The 21,871-nt window shown below is 41.8% G+C and overlaps 1 protein-coding gene across 2 annotated transcripts in view; it reads right to left on the reverse strand.

Moving 5' to 3' along the window:
- ATF6 (activating transcription factor 6) overlaps window positions 1-21,871 on the reverse strand; it is a 75,639-nt gene that overhangs the window by 53,420 nt on the left and 348 nt on the right. For both annotated transcript variants that reach the window (XM_065072315.1, XM_065072314.1), the window contains exons 2-9: window positions 21,772-21,848; window positions 19,685-19,772; window positions 19,257-19,351; window positions 18,628-18,757; window positions 18,214-18,420; window positions 15,535-15,755; window positions 9,578-9,763; window positions 9,091-9,182 (exon numbers count right to left, since the gene is read on the reverse strand). In XM_065072315.1, coding sequence (XP_064928387.1) covers window positions 9,091-9,182; window positions 9,578-9,763; window positions 15,535-15,755; window positions 18,214-18,420; window positions 18,628-18,757; window positions 19,257-19,351; window positions 19,685-19,772; window positions 21,772-21,848 — 1,096 coding nt within the window. The remainder of the gene's footprint in view (window positions 1-9,090; window positions 9,183-9,577; window positions 9,764-15,534; window positions 15,756-18,213; window positions 18,421-18,627; window positions 18,758-19,256; window positions 19,352-19,684; window positions 19,773-21,771; window positions 21,849-21,871) is intronic.

Here is a 21,871-nt window from a genome sequence, read left to right on the forward strand (position 1 = left end):
AGAGAAATTTTCCATGTAACTGTTTAGTTAAAGCTGACAAAAAACTAATCTGTAGAACTGTAGCAAATGAGCGTTTTTTCATGATGGTTCTTCCTCACTACTTGCCTTGTTCTGTAAAGGCGATTCTTGTTCTTTCAGGTTCCAGCTTGGCGAGGTCACTAGCTTGAAGTTAAATGCCCTGTGCAACATGTTCCTACTCCAGTTCACCCTGAACTCTGAACAATCAAAGGAGAGAATTCCAAACCAAGTCCATCAAGGATAAAGCTAAGCAGCACTCCATATTCACAGCTAATCTTTAGTTTTTGTAATTTAGTTGTTTTAGCTGTACAGCCACTGAAAATCACACATACTTCATTTCATTCTATCAGCTTTGACAGAGAATAAATGTTTATTTTTATTCTCCTCATGCTTAAAACACATTAATCTTTCCATCAAAATTAAATTTCACTTTTGGCAGCAGCTAAGTATCGGGTCTTCAGCCTCAAAGAAGGTATCTTCAGCAGCAAAAGACAAAGAAGGAGGTGAACAGAGTGTGTTTTGCCATCCTTACAGGCATAAAACATGGCTCCCACCTCTGAGAGCATGGACACCAATTTATTCCAATGCCCTTTATCATTATGGTTATTTCCTACAAGGTGCTTTTTTTGAAGAAGTGCTAGCAGCAATTTCTGCTTTGAGCGACATGGGCTACACCTGCCTCCCCTTTTCCATTCATTTTTTTTTAGGACATTGAAGATGATCAAAAGCATCCTTCTCAAAGCCTCAAATAGGCCTTACAAAAAAAAAAAATCCCTTTCCTTGCTCCTTTGGTTTGTGGTAATGACCCAAAACCTAAATAACTTTTATTTTGGAAAAGGAAAAACCCTGCAATTTGAAATACTGCTCTCCTTCCCCCTTCTAGTTACTTGGGCAGTTTTGCTAGTTTTTTCCCTAACTGAACAAAAGATGATGTTGTTCTGTTGTATCATTTCTTCTCCTCCCTTTCTCCCATGAGAAACTTGCGCAGTTCATCTGTAAACAGGGCTCCATCTTCAGGTAACAGACAGGAGAAGACGTGCAGGTAATGCTCTATATCCTCTGACCCTCATTCTCAAAGACCTTTCCTTGCCAAGTGCGGACATGAGAGTACGACACAGGATAGCAGAAATATTCCTCCTTTGACATCTCAAATTGACACCGGGGGGAAAGCATGACTTACGACCAAGGAATCCCTTTAGCAGCTGGAAGGAAGGACAGACCTCTCCTGCAGAGCTACATCTGAAACACCTGCCCACCTGAGGCACACTGAGCCTCACAGGTGCTAGGCAGAGCAGGCTGGAACAGGAAAGGTCCTCAGAGAAGATCCCAACACCAGGACACTGAAGATGAAGTCAACATTGAGCATTTAAAAACATCAGGTAGAAGAGGCTAGAAACAGTGAAAAGGAGTGGTAGGTGATCCCATTCAGACAGAAAAAAGCTTCTGAAAAGCAGTATTTTCAGCTAAGCTATCAATAGTTGTTTAAAAAATGATTTAATATGACAGATGGTAAAAGCGTGGACAGTTTTTTCATTCTGTTGGGCTACAAGATCAGAATTTGGAAAAGAAAGAGCACTTTGGCATATCTGCCTTGAGCAAGTCCTTCTATTTGCAGGAACTGAGTTATTGCCCTACGTTAAAAGTCAAGAAAGACTGAACCCGAGAAATGGCTTTACTGGACAAGATGACCAGTTAGAACTTGGAATCTGGAACCTTTTCTGTTTGGTCACACTTACACACCTGGGGTGCCTACCAAGGCTTTGCAGCCTGCATTTGTACATCCTGAATACCATGAATATTAAACAGTTTTCACACAGCCACAAACACTCTGTCCAAGCTGGCTGAGCTGTCAGCTGTCTAAGATGCAAAACCAGATCCAAGGGAAAAAAGAAAGAACCAATAAATAGTTTGTGCAGATGTTTTTTCAGAAGTGTAGATAAATTTGATTATAGACGGGAAAGAAAAGCACCACTCCTGTCATAGTTTCTCCAGGCATTCAACGGCACCTGATATTTTAGCTGTATTTTTACTTCTTTGGTTTGAATGTCAGTTTGAAAAATGTGAAAGCAAGTCTTGCCAGGAGCCCAAACTAAATTTCATTTGTACTTCTGGCTGAACAAACCCCGTGCACTTCAATTTTGAGTACTGACATTTAAGTTGTACAGTAATTTGTAGACAAAAGCCAATAGTGATATCATAACAAAGAATTTTCTGGGGACAGAACCATATCTGAGTATGAGCTGGGATGTTTCCAACGGGCTAAAGTTGACATTGCAAGGAGACACCAACTGAGGACCTTGTCTTCTTCCTAACTGATTCCAGACAAGGCTGCCCCAGCGCCAAACGCTCTCTATAAAGTATTTCTCTTTTCTTGCTCCCAATGAGGGCACCATCTGCCAAGAGCAAGCCGCTACCTTCTCCTGTCAGGCTGCTCCAGAGCTACCCTCCACGAACATGGGGCTGGTGAGAGGAGCCTGGCCTCTCTCCTTGGCTGGGAAGGATGAAGACAGCAACCCAAACCAGAGGGATGATCTCTGTGCAGGACAACACAGACAGGCCAAGGCACAACTCTGCCAGGATGACATGTGGCTGGGATCAGCAAAGGACAGAGGAAGGAATCACTTCCTGCTCCTGCAGTTGTGGTTTGTAAGAAAGTCAAGGGTATCCAATTTTATTCAAGCACCAACCCATCAAGAAAGGTTCTGAAAAGTCTGGAACCTGAAGCCAAGTCCAAATTACTCAGTTTGTCCTTTTCCTCTCCATTTCTCTCTCTCTTCAAGAAGAAACTACAACACAAAGCCAAAGGTGTGCTACAAAAGCAGTTTTCCAGCTTTGAGCCATTTCCAACACAAATGTACACTCCATTCAGCATTGAAACATATTCTTTCAGTGTCACAAGCATTATAGTAAGTTTCTCATATGAGAAGTGTTAAGAAGCACTTGTGTCTTCCAGAGCCGCTTCTGTGTTTGCTAAAACACACAGAGGGCTCCATATTTGCTTGGCAGTCAGCAGGAGCTGGCTAACATGGCACTGCTGTGCGCCTCTTGCACTCCTCTAATAGTTTTCTCTTCACATTTCACCTGTTCCTCTCTATCAGTGTGTAAGAAGTTAATAGACTGTCATTTGTATGTATGTTTGTTAGCACACTTCAGGTATACATTACATGGAAGTCTATTAACCTCCTGAAGATACCTGGAAGACTATTGAGGCTTGCAAAAAGCAGAGAAGCAATCCTTTTCTGTTCCTCCCCAAGTGCAAAAAAGCCCAGGATTGGATGAACTGAGAGTAAGAAATTCACCCTGTTGTACAGCCCATAATTTGTGGTTCTCTGTTCTCAGAACATCTTCTAGAGATGCCTCAGCAGTCGGTACAAGTTTAGACAGCATTATCCAGCCTGCAGCTGAAGGAAACCACAGGCCACAGGTACCAGGTTTAATGCTCACAGTTCAGCACTCCCAGACCAGGCACCAGCGCAGCTGGAAGGTGATGTTGGACAAGGAAGGAGCCTGGCTGGGGAGTTCCTCCTCCATTACACCACAAGCCACTGGTGATTCCAACTAACCTGCCTCACATCACACCAGAATGGAGCAAGGAAGGAGCACACACAGAGTCAGAAAGACTGTTACAGCAAGAGAAAAAAAATACAATATATAGCTCAAACATCTCTGCAGCAACACAACACTCACTGCATGTGATGTTATGATAACCAGATCAGCTCCATGGCCCACACACAAAATGCTCCTTTTAAGGGAACTACAAAATTATTTCTCTAACTTTCTGACATCCCACCATATCCCTAGCCTCCTACTTGCCTTAAGATGGGTCTGTTTCTTTAATCAAGTAGTCCGGCATTAAGGCTCAAATAATAGCAAGCTTGCACATAAAGACTACTGAATGCACCAAACCTCAGAATAATTCCATTTTCCCACACACCAGCTCGAGATTGCTCAGCTCAGGTGAGGGCTCTAACCTGCACTGACACCACCACAGGTGTTTCAAGGGATGGTGCTTCCAGCAGCTCAAACCATGCGCACTCCAAAAGCTCAGCAGGCAACAGTGGTGCTGCCTGGCAGCCTGCAGACTCGCTGGAATGCTCATCTGGGTGATGGTGAAAGACTTGCGTTGTGCTTACTTCATGTTTACAAGCAGATCGTGGCTGCGTGCAGCTGCACAACCTTTGGGTGACTTCCTTATTTTTAGTAAAAGATGATTAATCTTACCACTTCTGTTTTTTTTTTTTTTATAATGTTTGTGTGACCAATCTAAGAAATTAGACACACCCCTAAGTCTTTTCAGGAGTCAAAAATAACTGCTTCTTCATTCGTTGCAGTCTACAACAACAGCGGAAAAATCACACTTCTCAGCTGCCCAAGCAGGTGTCTTTATTTGCAGATTATTCACTGGATCTAAATTTTTAATAGATTGTTCAGTTTCCAGGATAGTCTTGGAAAGTAGAGGAGAGGCCATCAAGACACTCTGGAGAGGAGTTGCAATGAAGTCTCTACAAAAGGCCAGCAATTCTAGCACAGCTGCTGTTGGTCAACAAAACACAAGATTTTGAATCAGCAGCTTTACTTAGCTCCATCAATCACCACCTCAGTCATCCTCTACCACAAATACAGGCTACAAAGTCTTGGTGCATCATCAAGTCTGTTAACCAGTTTGAAAGGGGTTTCAGCCATACAGAGAGGGCCAACTTGTAAGAAAAAACAAAATTAATTAAAAAAAAAAAAAACAAACAACAAACCACCACCTTCTCAACCCCCCTGTTCCAATCTCTTCACAGACCTCCCTTTCTTCTCTCCAACTTCCTATTTTCCTTTGCTTTCTGTCCACTAAATATCTGAAATGGTAGTTAGGACACATTCTGGTTGGATGACATCTTTATAAATGCTCTAAGACTGTTGTTAGATGATGACCACCATGTAATCTTGAGCAGACTCATTAGGGGGAAAATAACAAACAACAACAACAACTAGTTGAACTTTTCTCATAGCCAGGAAGCCAAGAAAAATAATGCTAGGGCCACTAGCAGGTACCTGGCTTATGTGCTTTGCTGCTACTGCACCAAGAAGCAGAGATGCAGAAAATTTACCTTTTGTATCTTCTGTGATTGTTCTCCCTTCTCTACTTTTTATACATTAGTTGGGTTAGTTTCCTGTAAATATTTCACTATCACAGGTAGGGCTTGCATGAAAAAAAAAACAAACACACAAGACAATTTATATACAAACAGGAACAGGGAAGAGAAACAAAAGAAAAAGATTCCCAAAATATATACATGGATTGTTTAGGCTAGACCATGTTCTCGGCTTCCATTTGTTCCAGCATTGTTTGCGCTTGTTTAACGCATTTTCAGATCTGGTTACTGCCCAGACACAGTCTAATACAAATACGGAAATTAAACAAGAAAAAAAAAAAAGGCATCTAGGAATTCTAACAGTCTGAAAATTTTCAGATTTCATGTCGTAGGTGATGAAAAAAAATGCACAGCCCATTAGATGTATCTTGATGCCAGCAGTCAGGCATCTTTCTGGGGTGCCAGGCCAGCTCACAGCAGCCGTGCTGAGCAGCACCGGCCCGCAGAAACGCTGCCGCCCGCAGAGCCCTGCCTGCCGCTGTCCCGCTCCGGCTCCCAGCCCTGCGTGCCAGGGTTTGCGCCTGTTGTGCACACACAGGGTTGCCAATTCCTCTCTTGTACCTCGTGGTATGTAAAGCTGGGGGGTAAGGGGAGTTGACATCTTCAAGGAATTACATCAAAATGCACCCTTTTCCCTTCATACACCTCACCAATCATTCTTAAGTAATAATAAAAGGAAAATTTTATAGATGCTAAATCCAAGTCCAAATAATTCACAAAGATTAGAGAATAGTTCATTGACACACAGATGGGAAATTCCTGGATGTCTTTCTTCTAGTATAAAGCAAACAGATTAAATAGAAACTTACACTAATAGAGTTCCTGCTAAATCACTTTTGCTTTTAATAACTGAAAGCTCCTGTTTTCTATACAAATATCAACAAACCCAAAAGAGTTTAGTAACACGGTAAAATACAAGGCAGAGTTAACATTAACTCTATAAAAGTCACTTTCATGACAAGAAACTCTTCAGTTCACATTTATATTCAGTTCATATTTAATTTGACCTAAATTTTCTGTCAGAGATAAGATGGTGCCATTTCCAAGACCGATGGATTTTATTTTGTTGGCAATTAAACAGACTGTACCAGACTCCCTCTCCAATATTTTCAACAGATTTCTTGGGTCAATATGTCAGCAGCCCTACCAGGCTTTTGGCCCCACTCTCATATTCCCATGTTCAATGTTACAGATTGCCCATATACAGTCTTATTTTTCAGCATGAAAAAATGCATCAGCAGAATAATTTTATCTGCTAAACTCATTTGCCAAGGGCTGCCACATCCTGAACTGCTTCTCTTAACCTTAAAACAGCAGAATAGCACAGCCTCAGAGTCCTCCACAGAACATCACAATCATCTCATCACTTACATGCACAGTCAACAAGACCTAAGACCAATAAACTGTGTGAACCAGTGCTAGTAAAACACTTATCCACTAATGCAGAAGAAAACACAGAATTAACCACACAGTCACCATCCAGATGTGATTTGGGGGGATGCCGAGTGCCTAAACGCTGCGCTGCACCTCTCCGGACCTGCTGCAGGTCAGGGAGGCTCTGCCTGTCCCTCACCTGCACACCCCTGTCCCCAAACAGCCTGACTGCTGCGCCTGCTCTGATTTTATGGAAATCGGCAGCTAAAAAGAAAACCTGCGTTATCTGTTCATTGGTTTTACCTCTAGCCTGCAAAGAATCCTATCACTTCTGATGAAGAAACGGAGAAGGTCAACTAAGGCAATTTAGAGGGTGAAATTCCCACACTTTGAATTTTTTTTTTTTATGTCATTCTCTCTTTGCAATGGTTCATTGGTTTTAAATAATAAAATATTCACTGCTAATATGTTTGAATCAAAACATCCTGTACCTGAATGCTGTCACACCTTCATACAGGTGTGCAAGTGAAATTATTTCCTACATAGAAGAAACGGCAACACTGTCACAAAGTTTCAAATCAGATTTATCTCCAGTTGGCCGCTGCACAGAAATCAGGTATTTCACAGATAGTTAACTTGTGGGGGAAAAAGAACTTTCACTGAACTTTAGGCTAGCATGGATATTAAAAAAAAAAAAAAAAAAAAAAATCTTATTTCTGTAAGAAGTTGCATGGACTGAAAAACCTCACATTTACTGGAAGCTTCTGTTGTTAAAGAGTGAGCAGAACAGCAATCATGACTTATCAGGTTCACACAGCTACCATTCAGTGACACCTCTATAAAAGGAAGAAAATGCATACGGGAGGAGTGAAATATTAAGTAATGGTTTGCATATCCCACGTTCTGGGCCTTTGAAAGGGTACTGCACAACCAACATTCACACCACCCTGATACAGTCTAGCATTTATTCTGCTAAGGAAAAAAAAAAGCAGAAAGAGAAGAGTAATTCCTTGCAAATTTGCAATTACATTTCTTCTCACCGCCTAAATCTAGTACTGATGCAGACCACTTAGTTCAGGCACAAAGATTACACTGACATGCTCAGCCAGACGCCCAAGAATTTCTTTTTGCTTTATCTACTTTATTAAACATCAAACAGGCCAAGAAATTAACTTATCTTGCCATCAAGTTCAACACTTATTCCTGGGAGCAGAGAAGTTAACACAGGAACTTTAGACCACTGGGGTAAAAAGATTTCCCACTCAGCACCTGTATGTCTCCAAGCCTTGCAAAACTAACAAGAGCTTCAACACATTCCAACTCCTCACTGTAACGTGGAGGCAACTAAAACCTCTTCCAGCTTTAAAAAAATTACTGGTCCTATTAGTTCTCACCGAGTAAGAACAGTGTCTCTTGAGTGAGCGGTAATGTTTGCAAATGCCAATGGGATGTACAAATCAATCACTTAGTACCTGGATGCTGATTTTTCTGCCTGATAGTCGACAGTCCCAATACAAACCCTAAATGCTCTGAGAAATGGTCTACCTTAAAATCATCCATATCAAAGTAAAATTATCAGCTGTATTTCACTGCCTGAGATAAACAGTATTTGCAAATACTTCAAAAGTATGTCAGCTTTAGCAAATTTTCTAATATTATTAAAAATATAAACACCATCATTGTACAAGTTTATCATAGTCAGAAACAAAGTCTTCCTCCAGATTTACCCCATCCCATTCCTTTAGTTTGACTGGGGTTTTGAGGACAAATGGAGACACTGCTGACTGAGAATCTACTGAAATATACTCCCCTTTTCCAAAAACGAACAGTTTCATATAAAAAGGTCCTTATATTCCAAAACCAGCTTAAACAGACAGATACGTGCAAGAAGCATCCTTTTTTAGTCTGTGCTCTTCCACAGATTTCTTCGTAAAGTGTCTAGAAAGTAATGCAGTATTTGTTCCCATGCCCCACTGACACACTTTGAACAAGAGAGGTTCTTAATTACCACTTCAACTAATTAAGGAGAGGGAACAACCTCTTCACCAGATCTATAAGACAAGTAATACAGGGCTTACACTGTAATGATTGTGGCTAGACACATTTAATGGTCAGGACTGCAAAGCACTGGAACAAACAGTAGGATTTCCAGCACTGGGTACTAGAAGCAGCTAAAACGCAGCTACTGAAATTAGCACTGGTATAAACAAGCAGAAGAGCTCTCAAGTCCATGACTTTTTTTCTAAAAAGATTCTAAACACAGGTCTTCATTCTCTTCAGGTATAAACGGAACTGCAAACTGCTGTGCGTGGCATTGATGAATAAAATGCCAAGGCAAGAGAAATGAAAAGTACAAGATCTACGTCTTGTTGCCAGGATGACTCCAAAAGAGGAAACATGAAGACTATGAGTCTTCTCCTGTGCAGGAGAAGAGTAAAAGACAGAAGTCAGGTTTCAAGCTCAAGGCTTTAAAACACAACAGTGCCTGTATTAAAGACTCAAACAAAAACTACAGGACAGCAAATATGCCATGCAGAGGAATTCCAAGGCTGCTTACCTCAATGGACCATAATTCAACATTATGAAAGCCAGTACCACCATCACACACAGGGTCCTTCTCTTTGGAGATGACACTTTGAGCTTCTGATTCTACACAGGAAAAAACAGAGAAGACATGCAATAAAATAGCAGCACAGACAGGCAAAGCTATGTCAGATGCTAAATACAGCAGACTGTGCTTGCTTTTTAGATTTATATTTGCCTAGTTATGTACAAATACATGCCAGGACTACTTTAAAATAAACCTCTTTTTTGGTATGTTATACTCAGCTTCTATCCAGTCTATCTTCTCAGTGAAATCTTCAGAAGCACCATGAACCATGCGACCGCTGTTGTGACCTAGAGATGGTGAAAGTCCTGCCCAGAGTGGGAGGCTGGGCTAGAAACCCCCAAAGGTCTTCCAGTTAACATTTCCATATTCTGAACATTTCCACCTGAGCAACTGCCTTTATATAAAAAGTTAGATCATCATCACAACCTCTTACCTCTAATACTACTTCATCCAGCTGCCTCTTCAGTGTGCTGTTCTCTTTCTTGAGTTTCTCGTTCTCCAGTAAGGCTGCCTCCAGCCTCGCCTCCAGTCCCAACATGTATTCTTTCTTTTTCTTCCGTGACTGAAAGGCTGACTCCCGGTTTTTGATCATGCGCTGCTGTCTTCTCAAGACATTGACCTAAACGGGCAATTCAGAAGCCTGTTAACGATCTGCAAGTTAAAACGGCCTCTATTTCATGCATACTTCCCGCTCTTCTCCTTTGTCAAAAGTCTGCACAGATAGCTTCTTGCACTCTGCTTCAAATGAGCTGAAATGTTCAGCACAGAGGCAACTAGGACTCACGGTACACCTCCAAGAGTTATAGCCCGCAGATAATGAAAAGGCAGGTCCTGTGCTCTCTCTGTTTTCTCCTGCATTCTCAGTCTTCTAGGTGTAGGGGGCACAAAATGGATACTCAACCAGCAGTTTGATGTGATCGATCAAAAAGACAGAAAATACACATCTACAGGTCTGCAAGGTAACAAGAATGTCTTTCACCTTCACTTTACCACAGACCCTTTTATAGGCTACCATCAGTCATCTGTTTTCTTAACTAGAAAGTCCTACATTTTTTTCAGTCTGCCTTGTATGGAAGCTATTTCCATACTGGTTACACCTGTTTCTGTATCTTTTCCAGCTCTGTTATATAGTTTTTAAGATTCTGAATACTGTTGCTGATCTCAGATGGTACATTCTATGTGTATCAAGCACTTACATGACAGTTTAAATGCAATGTGTGGCTGCATCTGTACTAGCATTTTAATTCAGATCAGGACTGTGGCTTCAGTGCACATTTCCTGGTTGTCCCACTTAATATGCTTTGGTTCACACCACAGAACAGTCTCTGATAGAGCAGACAAACTGGAATTCCTTCTGGATGAAGCTAAACCAGCAAATACACTCCAGGAGGGCACAACTCATTCCAGCCGCTAGCAGGCATTTGGTCTGCAAGACCAGACGGGGACAGTTCAAAGTAATCCCTCCCCATCCTCCAACAGTCTTGAGGACTCTAATTTTTTTTTTCCCAAGCAGTAACAGTCTATCATCTTTTACCACTTACTCATTTTGTGGTTTGCACTGAGTGGGACGACCTAGACTGAAAGCACCTTGGTGCTGACAAGGATAATGATGATCGATACTGCAGAGCTACACAAAACTACTTGAAATTGTAAGTTTAAACACTACTCTGTTGATTTCCTTTCCCTCACAGAATAGTAACAGCAACTCTGTTTTTATTAAAAACAGAAGACTTCCATCACATCATTAAGCTACAACAGGATGTGCCTTAATGATGTTTACACTGAAAGAAAACTGAATGCTCTATCTTACAGCGACCTGAATATCCTCCAGTAGCTACCAACAGATGCACTGGAGTAATCTGCATCTATCACAGCACAAAAGCTAAAGAAAAAATATGAGAACTAGTCTAGAAGTATCAGTGTAGGAAGAAATGAACAGGTCACAGAATAGTAACATTAACAAACTTAAGATAGTGTGCTCCAGTTAAGGTCTTGTTGCTTAAACAACCTTATCTACAGCTTCCAACTCTCTCCCTGTATATACCCACACACAGCCAATATGTTGCTCCAGGGCTTTGGTGTCTGCAAGAAAAATTGGCTGCAGGTTGTTTGAAGAAGTCATTCTTCTTTGTGATACTGCAGTCTGGTGACAAAGACTAAGAAAACATTTTACAGTGCATTAACATTTTGGGCTGTTTCCACGTTGATCTAATTGCTTTCTGTAAAGATCATTTATTATATGTCTAGTCTGACACCAACAAAAGTCTGTGAAAGTGAAGCTGTTTGTACTTACTCCAGTTTCCCTCTCTAGCAGAGGGTAGAGAAGGAAAAGATTTTAACATATTCTCATTAACACAAAGCTTTGTCTTGAATTTTTTTAAGCACTACAATACTTAATATAAGAAAACTTCTGCAGACACATAAACACTTTGGAAAAAAAAATATTCAGGCTATCCAAGGTCTGCAGTGTATAGAGTACAGTAATTTGGGGCCAGGATCATTTCAACTGTCCAGAGATGAAATAATAAGGAATGAGCTCGTGCAGCAGCTGTGGCTTGAGTTACATGATATTCCAAACAAGTAGTCACATTCCTCTTTTCAAAAATAAGTTTTGCATGATGAAGTCAGAGAAGACCAAATTGTTTACATCCATTCTTGTTTGCAGACCTGGTCAGAGTTATTCATTACTGGACAGCTTCTGACTGTCTGGAACACCTGAAAAATCTACCTGCTTCCCTGGAAAAAACAGAGTTGAAGCACCAGTGCAGCGATGTACACCAAGAGTACATCCCAAGGTACATCTATCACCATTTCAGACACTACCGGTTACGTTTCAGATGGTATTTATGTAGACTGAGCTCCTTTACAGTGTTCTCCAAATGCTGTAAGGAACAACAGTCCAATTCAAGGTACTTCGTGCATTTCAGTCTATGCCACACCAGTTTCACTGTGACTCATTTCTGAAGCTTGCTAAAATGAAACCCAGAACTATTCCTGTCCTTGAGTTACTTTGTTTTAACTGACAATCCCTAAATCAGTTTAAGGTCTTTGGTCAATCCTCTAGGGCTTGCCTGGCTTTTCTTAGTGAATAAGCCACAAGTGCACACCTGATCCTACCTAAATGTGATGGAGGAAACGGAAAGAAGTGTGTGTGTGTGAAACAGCACAACAATGCTTAAACCTGGAAGCAGCACAGCACTAAGCATTACACAGCTGATGAGGCATCAAGATAAACACACCCCTTGCTTGAGCATTTTGATAATCAGAAGAGTGAGAGGAACCCATTTATAATGACAGACCACCTGAAGAACATTGCTTTGCACAAGTGCTGAACACAGATTAAGTGTAACAAACATCTGTGCTAACTTCTTTGGCAGTGTCCCTCTTTGTAGGTTGTATTGTATCAATTTACCACTCCAGATAGTAAACACAGACCATAAAGGGAAAATACTGGCATTTAAAAAAAAATAAAATCAAACATTAGTCAGTGATGCAACTTTTGCTCCCTAGCTTCAAAAATTACACTCCCAACAACACAACACACACACAAGATATAAACATGGAGAAGTGAAAGGTTCCTTAAAAATCCTGGCTTCAAACAGTACTTACTAGATTCAGACTGTCCTTTGTTTTCAGAGTCTTCACAAAGAGTCATGCACTTTACAAATAAACACTATCTCAATTTAGTCTTCCAAAGAAAACTCAGTTCTGAGCAAAATTTAACATCCACTCAAACTTAAGCTGTATTTCTAGCACAAGGTGTTAAGAATGTTTCTCACACTTCACCAAGTTTTTGGTACATATACCAGGAAAGTTAACAAAGAGCTGAAAGTACAAATCACTGCAACGTTACACTGGCTGGCTTCTTACTTCAGCTTATGAAACCTGCTGTCTTTGAAGATGCAGCTGAAACGCAGGAATACAAAACCTATGCAAGTGTTTCCTCTGTTCTTATGAAGGATCTGGGTTTTCTTGTCTTTAATTCAACAGAACACAACTTGACTGAGTTTATTTAATTTGAAAATCAAGCAATGTACAGCACAGAAAGTAGGATTCTTTAATAGAAATCCACATTTATGTTGAAGTAATTTTGCATAATCTAATTTCTTCTAATTTTTCAATATTTTCTTATGAACAAAATTGGAAGGCAGAATTAAATCCTTTCTCACCAGAGTGGAAACATGAGAGAAAGGCCCTATAAGAACACAACAAAACTGGATTCACTCTCACACCTACTGTCTATGTTCTCATATCATTTAATTGCACCAGGAAAGGCAATCTGTTTTTTTGGTTAAGTGCCTCTTTCCTTCAACAGGAAAAGCAGCTTGCTGAGGCAGCATTTCTTTTGTCCAACTTCCTAATGCAAAGTTCTTCACGGGTTTCCGAGTGAAGCGTGACGGCACTGAAAGGCTGGCACTTCCCCGCGCCAACGCGTGCCACCAGGACTAGCACATCAGAGGGCTCACGCGTACAGCTTGCCACCAGCTCATCTCAGTCTAATCCACTGGACTGGCTGAATGTTAAACTAACACTTTATCCCTCTAGAGCCCAAAAGAAAGTCATGCATTGTTTCTTTTCATCCTGCAACACCTGCTTAGATTAGCAAACAAAAACACGTGTTACAGAGCTCAAATGACAGCTACATCTGTGCAGCCCTGAGCACCACACATGGCGTCTAGGCCAGTCACAAGACGTTTTAACCCTGCTGGTGCCAGCTGTATCCTGAAACATTTGTTTTTTTTCCAAGTGTTATTACACAGTATGTGCCAAAGAGCAGCTGCAACTGTTTTTTCCATGTTTCAATAAACACAGGTAAGATGTGCAGCATTTAGGCTGATATCAAGTCTTAAAACTGCCTCCTTAGAACAGCTTCAGGTGGAAATATTCACACCACCATAGCTCAAAACAAACAGCTGTTCCTTATCCCAGCTACACACTTGACTACTGACTGTCACAGATGTATATATGAAGTGTGATGACACCAAGGGGGTTTTGTCAATTAAACCTTATATTCAGACAATGGCAAGGAGCCAGGCTAGTCCTGATGACAGGGAGTCACAAATCTAAGGACTGCTAACAGGTCTCTTCAGTTTGACTTTGCACGGCAGGCAAATAACATTTAAAAATGCAGAGCCCTTAACTGGTCTGTCTACTGACAGATCTTTGTCGGCTTCTTGCAAATTCAAGATTAGCTTTCCACTGCAGTCTGGCTGGCGACTTATTTGTAGTAAATAATTTTTCATTTAAAAATCCAGCCCACGGACCAACACAAACAGCGATGAAAATTTAACATCAAGCACAAGTGGCAATTCTCAGACACTAGGAAACAGCATAACAACATCCCTCCAAAGAAGGCAGAAGGCACATCCCTTTGAGAAACAGTGTCGTGCACTGCTAATAGGCAGGTGACTACACTGCAAAATTTCATGTGAATGGACACCAGTGTTTTCTCCCTCACACTGAGAAATGCAGTAGGACCCTCAGCAAATGACAACTGTGCTTGGAATGCCACAGGGGAGAACGATACCCTGAAAGTTTAAAAGCCACAAATAAGAAGCTTCAGTACTTTCCACAGCCATGCCTTCCTTTGGATGACAAAATGCAACCCAAGCAGCTCCAAACTACAAAGAACTAAATTAATTAACATCCAGCTGTTAATTGATTAGTTAGTTAAGATGTCAAAGATGTAATTGTTAGTTAAGATGTCAAAGTTGAAGGGGAAAAAAAATCCCACATATCTCAAAAGCCATTTCTGTTTATATCTACCGCTTATCGTGAGCTACTGTGGAAAAACTTATTTATTTGAGCAGTGATTGTTGAGAGTTTAACCCTTTTCTACTCATTCAGTAGAAGATCAAAAGGGAGCCTGAATAGATTAGGATCGTATGAAACTCAACACCTGAAGTTTTTAAAAATCATGAGTAAAATCCGGGGAGAGATAAAGGGGGTGGAAAAAGAATCAGACACACTGCTGACATTTCCAATTCATCTACTTCCAAAGGAGAGCTTTTGTTCTATGGATTAGAAAAACAGTTTAGCACTAATCCAAAACCAAATATATCAAATCCTCCTGTATGTAAGACAGCTCCAGCCATTTAGAGCTTACAAGCTAAGTAAAAAAATATATCAGCACTGTCTTCTGCCACAATGCTTGCATACCTGGTATGCAGCTCCAGGCAGGCCACCAGATATCAAGCTGTTTCTCCCCATTTCCTACCAAGCTGCCAAATGCCTTGTTTACTGTTAGAAATCCCATTAGAAAAGCCAAACTACAGCACTGTCTTCCTGACCCTCTAAAGTGACCTGGTTCTCACACTACATCCCACATGCAGGTAACCGAAAACTGTCTCCAGGCTTTGGTTATCAGCTGTCATCACAGTGAGAACTTACATCCAGTCCCATTGCTGGTGTGGGGCTTTGAAGCAAGGGCTTAGTCACTGGTGTTTTGCCGCTTGTTGAGCCATTTCCAGCAGCTGCAGGCAACGCGTTCACCGTGTGACTGTGAAGTGGCGTGGTCCCTCCGGTGACAGCGATGACGGGTGGGGAGGCAGGAAGCACCCCAGGAGCCCGGAGCTGCACCACAGTGGGCTGGGGGAGCACCACTGACGGACCTAGAACACAAGGACAGGAGTGCTCAGCGTACGATATTGAATGGATTTGTACATGACCAGTTTGTAGGGGAATACTGAGACAGGAGGTAGAAAGCCTTGCTTCCTCTCCAGTCCCACACCATTTATCTTAAGTCCAACTCTTCAGCATTAGTACCTTCCACAACATAGGAATGGCAAAGAAAACAACTCGAAAGTCTGCAGGACTCTTAATCCACCCTGCAAACCAAAACCACACATATTACAGGGATCCACTAAATCAACTCTCTCCCAAAACCCCATAGCGCTTCAAAGTTTATAAAAGTCAACACTTGTTAGAAACATTACTCATTTTGGTATTGCTAACACTTGATGCACTTGAGCAACTTTTTCAAAGAACTTAGTCAGCTCACCTCAATCCTTCTTCTTCCTTTTGTCCATCCCTACTTTATTGCTCTATTCAGTGGAAAACTTACTATGCAGAAGCAACTCATACTATATAAACCAATTCAGAAACAGCATAGAGGAAGAAGATAAATGAGAATCATGCAAGTTACTTTCAAAGCCTAAGTTAAAGCCACAATTCACACTAAGACAAGACTAATTTTTTTTGAGAAATGTCTTATGTAAGAAATTTTATGCAGAAGCTGAACAGATCTTAAATAAAAGCAGGCAGAAAAAATGAGGTAATTTTGACAGAGTTTGAAACAGAATTAAGAACAGTCACATCCAAGAAATTTCACTCCAACAACTACATTTAATTCAAGCAGGTGCTTAGTAATATTTTGTTGTTTGAAAACACATTAAGGACTCTCTAATCCTTTGTAACAGGATGACCTCGCCGGCTTTCAGAAACAGCATGTTCCAGCTGAGCATTCTAAACAAAATGCACAACAATGTCAAAGTCATTTACCTAGTGTCATGATCTTTTATGTATGAGGTGTAGGATTAGATCTCCTTTTTTGCAGAGATGATCTTGAATACATCAGAAATTAGTACCATATTTAAGAAGCTCAAATGGTGAATTTGAGATTATTTCAACTATTTTTTAAATGCAAAGTATGTGATACTCTAAGATCATGCTTTCTTCTTTAAGCTTTTATGAAAGGGACTGTAAAAGTATCGTTCCTCATGCTCCTTTGAAGATAATAGCATATTTCAAACTGGTAACTCCAACTTGTCACATGCAGGGGATTTTGATTAACGAAAAAGATCCTTATGGTTTTTGTTATGGAAGTAGCACTATAAAAACTTTAAACACACCACCAGCTAAAGTAAATACATGGCATGGAAATACTTTCCCAAAAGTATTTCCTCTATAGTGTCACACAGAAAATACTCTCCTGATTTTTCTTTAGGGAAAAGGAGAAGCTGCTCTTCACAGTACTATACTTATATCCAAAAAATCCATATCCACAACATTCCTCATTCCAGATGGTATTTTATCAGCTGGAACATCAGAGGGAATACAAATTAGGTCACGCTGACCGTGGTCCAACAATCTTAGGTATGTTGTAACACACATCAACAACTCCAGCTTTGGCTTAACTCCTGATGGATGAGCAATTAGTAATGAAGACAAATTTTTCACTATTGCAGTAAATTCTAGACACATGCCCTCAAGTATTTGTCTCATATTCCTTCCACGCCTCAGTGTCTGTACAGTCAACCACAAGTGACTGCAGCCATCAGCTGGTGAAAACAAGAAACTACATCTGACTATTTCAGCAATACAAGTTCTGCCCCTACTGCCTTAGCTAAAGAGTAAAATTATGCTTGGGATTCAAAAATGAAGGCTCGAGATACTTCAAAAAATCTGTTACAGGGCAACAGGAGAAATGAAGAATTATTACTGGACAGGAAATCACTTGTCTCTTGTTAACATTAGCAAGCAGCTGTATGCAACTCTTCTAGCCTCTGACAGGGCTTTTTTCAGTCTTAGCAGATTTCACAACATCCTATAGAATGCTGTTAAGTGAGATAAAAAGCCATAAACTCATGCTCCCACCATCCTGCAGCAGAGTTTCATGTGGGTAAAAAAACCCTTTCCTCACTCCTTCCAAGCTTTCAAGTTTCATTCAAGCCATCCTAACTGATTCTGCTGGATCTTCCTTTGGTTTCAAGAGAACAGCACTGTCATTGTGTCATTACACACCACTTGCCACCACAGGCAAAGGTCCCTAGAGATCCTTCCAAACCAGCAGTTTTTTCTCCACAGCTGCCAGCGCTCAGCATAGTCTCTCTTGTTATACTGTCTTCCTTTCCACACGACGCCCAGGTGAGTGCTGGTTCTCACAGGACTATATGGGAGAGGAATAAGGCCATCCTCTCAGTCTAAAGATTTTCTAGCAAAGCATCTAGGACCCCTCTTTTTTTCCCTAGCCCTCTCATTTCAACCACGAAACCCAACTTCATGCTAGCAACCATCCCAAACAGACAGTGTGTTTACCCCCCAGACCTGGCTCAGTCACAATTCATTTACCTTTAGGGGGTGCTGGCTGGATGTTAACAACTGGCTGATGCTTTGGCAGTGGCACAAGCGTGGGAAGAGTCTGAATAATGATGGTTTTAGCTGGGATACCAATGTTAGTCTGAGCCTCACGGACAGCTGGCAAAAGGGGTTTAGGTTGTATCGAAGGCCTGGATGCTGTCTGACCACACCTCTTCAGGGTCCTCGCAGAATTATTTGCTAGGAAAGGAAAAAGAGTCAGAGTTGGACCAGTTGGCATGTGGTATGTTTTTTTTACTCATCTATAATATTTCTTAAGATTAGACATATTTGATGACAAATTCAAATCAGAAGTGACAGGATATACTAGCGTCTGTTAGTTAAACATCGATATGGGAGGCGATATACATACTATACGTGGAATCAAAGTAACTGAATCTTTCATACCAGACCGAGAAGTGATGCTGACAAGAGGCTTCTTCCCTCCATCTCCTTCAGGGGATGCAGGGCTTTTGCAACTCTTGCTGTACAGAGAGATGGGAGACATCTGGGAGCTGCAGCTGCAGTCCACATCATCCTGCAGACAGAAAGTACATGAGATTAATGCTTTGGAAACACATAAAAGTGCCTACTGGCAGCTGAGAGTATAAAAGCCTTTCATCACATCTGTGTTACCCCTTCAGCAAACAGGAGAAAGGTTTCATTCTGCAGTTTTATTCTGGTCAATGCTAAGTACCACTGAAAACCACAGAAGTACCTCTCCTTATCAGCAGAGCAAAAGGGGGGTAGAGGTCAGCAACTTCTAAATTTCAGAAAGCATTCTGTTTGGCAACCAGACCAATACACACAACTGAGGAAACAGAACTGAACACGCTCTTTTTAGAACAGGCCACAGCAGGAAAGGAAGGAAGGAAAACATCAGTGAAGGAAAATTGTTTTTCCAAGGGTTAGAAAGACAAGCTGTTTCCTCTTATGCCATGAAGTTAGTCAGACAAGTAAACCACTGGTCTTTTTGTTTGTGGCAGCTGGTTCTGAATAAGTGCTGCTATCTGTGTTACAGAGAGGTTTCTGCATACAGGCACATTCTGCACTGGAGAGTCCACAGAGAGCGGAGAAGGGACCGAACAATTTGAAGTGGCTGGTGACAAGGGTTCTGTCTTCACGCTTGCATCTGCAAGAGGCAGAAGAACAAATTTTACTGTACAAGTGTTTAACAACGGCTGATCAGTAAAGAACACACTGCCCTACACCAGCTATTTAATTCCTGAAACAAGGCACAGCAGAAAACACAGCAAGACTAGAGATATTAAACAGCTTAGCTTGTAAGGCAGTCATCATCAGCTGCACCCATGCTACAGAAACAGCACAACTTCTCATCAGAGAGCTAAATGCTGCAGAATATCAAATAGCTTCACATACATTTACAGTCTCCTTAAGTTACAACAACTCAACCTTGTGGGGTGGGGGGAATAGTCACACCTGCAAAATACAACAGGTAAATTACCTGCATAAGCATGGCCTGTGATATTCCAAAGATCCGAGTCACAAGACATCAAATCCAGATCAAAATGAAAGTTATAGAGATCCTTTTCCTGAAATGACAGTTCAGAGAAAGAAACAATACAGAAAGAGAATACACCAGCCATTATGTTCATGTTCTTACAGCTCTAGAAATCTGCCCTTAAGGACAGTTTGGAGAAGAGGAGACTAAGGGGGGACCTTATTAATGTTTATAAATATATAAAGGGTGAGTGCCATGAGGATGGAGCCAGGCTCTTCTAGGTGGCAAACAATGACAGGACAAGGGGTAATGGGATCAAGCTGGAACACAAGAGGTTCCACTTAAATTTGAGAAAAAACTTCTTCTCAGTGAGGGTGACAGAGCACTGGAACAGGCTGCCCAGGGAGGTTGTGGAGTCTCCTTCTCTGGAGACTTTCAAGACCCGCCTGGACATGTTCCTGTGCGACCTCACCTAGGTGTTCCTGCTCCAGCAGGGGGATTGGACTAGATGATCTTTTGAGGTCCCTTCCAATCCCAAACATACTGTGATACTGTGACAGAACAGGGCAATACTCGACTGAAATACACAAGACAAGACTTCTTTTAAAGCTTAGAGCTGTAGGAAAGGAGCATACCAGTTTAAGACCATCACTAATTACTGTACTGTTATTAGTAATTTATAAAGTGAAAGTTATAAGTCTAGTCACTGAACCATCTTATAATAAAAAATAAGTTTAAGCAACTTGTTGGCATCCTCCCCTTCATCTTAATTGAAAGACTTACTTAATGCCCTTCTATCACCAGATCTCCAAGTACTTTATAAACAAAAGCAGTATCTGTGTCAGTTTACCAGCAGGAAGAGAGACATGGAAACTGATTTGCTCAAGATATGACAAACAGTATGTATTAGGCTGCCCTGCATTTGAATACAGCAACATCATCATCTTCTAAAGCCAGGGACATCAGTTGCCTTTTTCAATGGAAAAAAATGAGACTAAAATCACTTCATATACATTATTTATTGTACAACCTTTAAAACAGTGATCAGGTTTTTGCCCCATTTTTTCTGCTGATGCAACTGTAAGTCTCAGATTTGCACTCAAATCTAACCTCTCCTTATGTTCGCAACTTGCCTCATAAAAGGAGGCTGAGAAAGCCTACAGACTGCACAGTATCTGCAGGCTAGGATGAAGAAAAGGTTAATCAGAACACACAAGAAGAAAGACCAAACGGCACAGCCTGAGCTGTGCAGCAAGAGCCTGCACACAAGTTCTAGCAATGCTGACGGGCGATACCCTTCCCCCGTACAATGCCAAATTTTCTCCAGCACCTGGCTTTACAACTCTTAGTACCTGAAGCTGACGTCACATAACCCAGGGGTTGTGACAGAGGTGTGTTAGGACACAGTGAGCAGAGAGAAGGTGGTGGAGGAACAGAGAGTGGAAAATCCACAGGACAAATGCCGTGGGCCACAAAAAGCAGCGTGTAGGATCAGACAAGCAAAAACGTGGGGATTAATGCATAAGGTTGGAAGTAAAGAGTTTAGGAGAAAACTGGAAAATAGACAAGAAAAATTATCTTGGCAAGGCATTGATGGACATTGATGTAATGTACCCACACTCCTCCTTTCGGGTAACGCAGAAACATGCAGTCCTGTCAGCTCTGCCTCGCAGGGAACTTTACCTCCGCTGGGTCAGTGACAACATAGCTTTCCCTGGGCACTGAATCATAGAATGTCAGGGATTGGAAGGGACCTCGAAAGCTCATCTAGTCCAATTCCCCTGCCGGAGCAGGAACACCTAGATGAGGTTACACAGGAAGGAGTCCAGGCAGGTTTTGAATGTCTGCAGAGTAGGAGACTCCGCTGCACCTCAAGCTTTCACCTCCAGCTCTGCCCTGGCTTTTAAATCGCCAGCTCTGATACGGATAGTTTATTACCAGACCGACAGCTCCGCAGCCATGGCGGGGTGCCGGGGTGACGTCTGTGGCGCCCGTCGCTTCGCCAGCTCCAGCGTCCGCGAAACCCACCGCGCTGCCGCCGCGGGACCCCCGGCCCGGGGGCACCCTGGCCTCCCGCCCCCCGTACTCACGTCGGGCTCGTCCCTCGGGGCCTCCCGCGGCTCCGCGGCGCCCAGCAGCTCGCTCAGCTCCTCGCCCAGCACCGCCTCTGCGGGAGAGACAGCGGCCTCA

This window comes from Columba livia, chromosome 8 (genome assembly GCF_036013475.1).
Source record: "Columba livia isolate bColLiv1 breed racing homer chromosome 8, bColLiv1.pat.W.v2, whole genome shotgun sequence".
Classification (NCBI taxonomy): Eukaryota; Metazoa; Chordata; class Aves; order Columbiformes; family Columbidae; genus Columba; species Columba livia.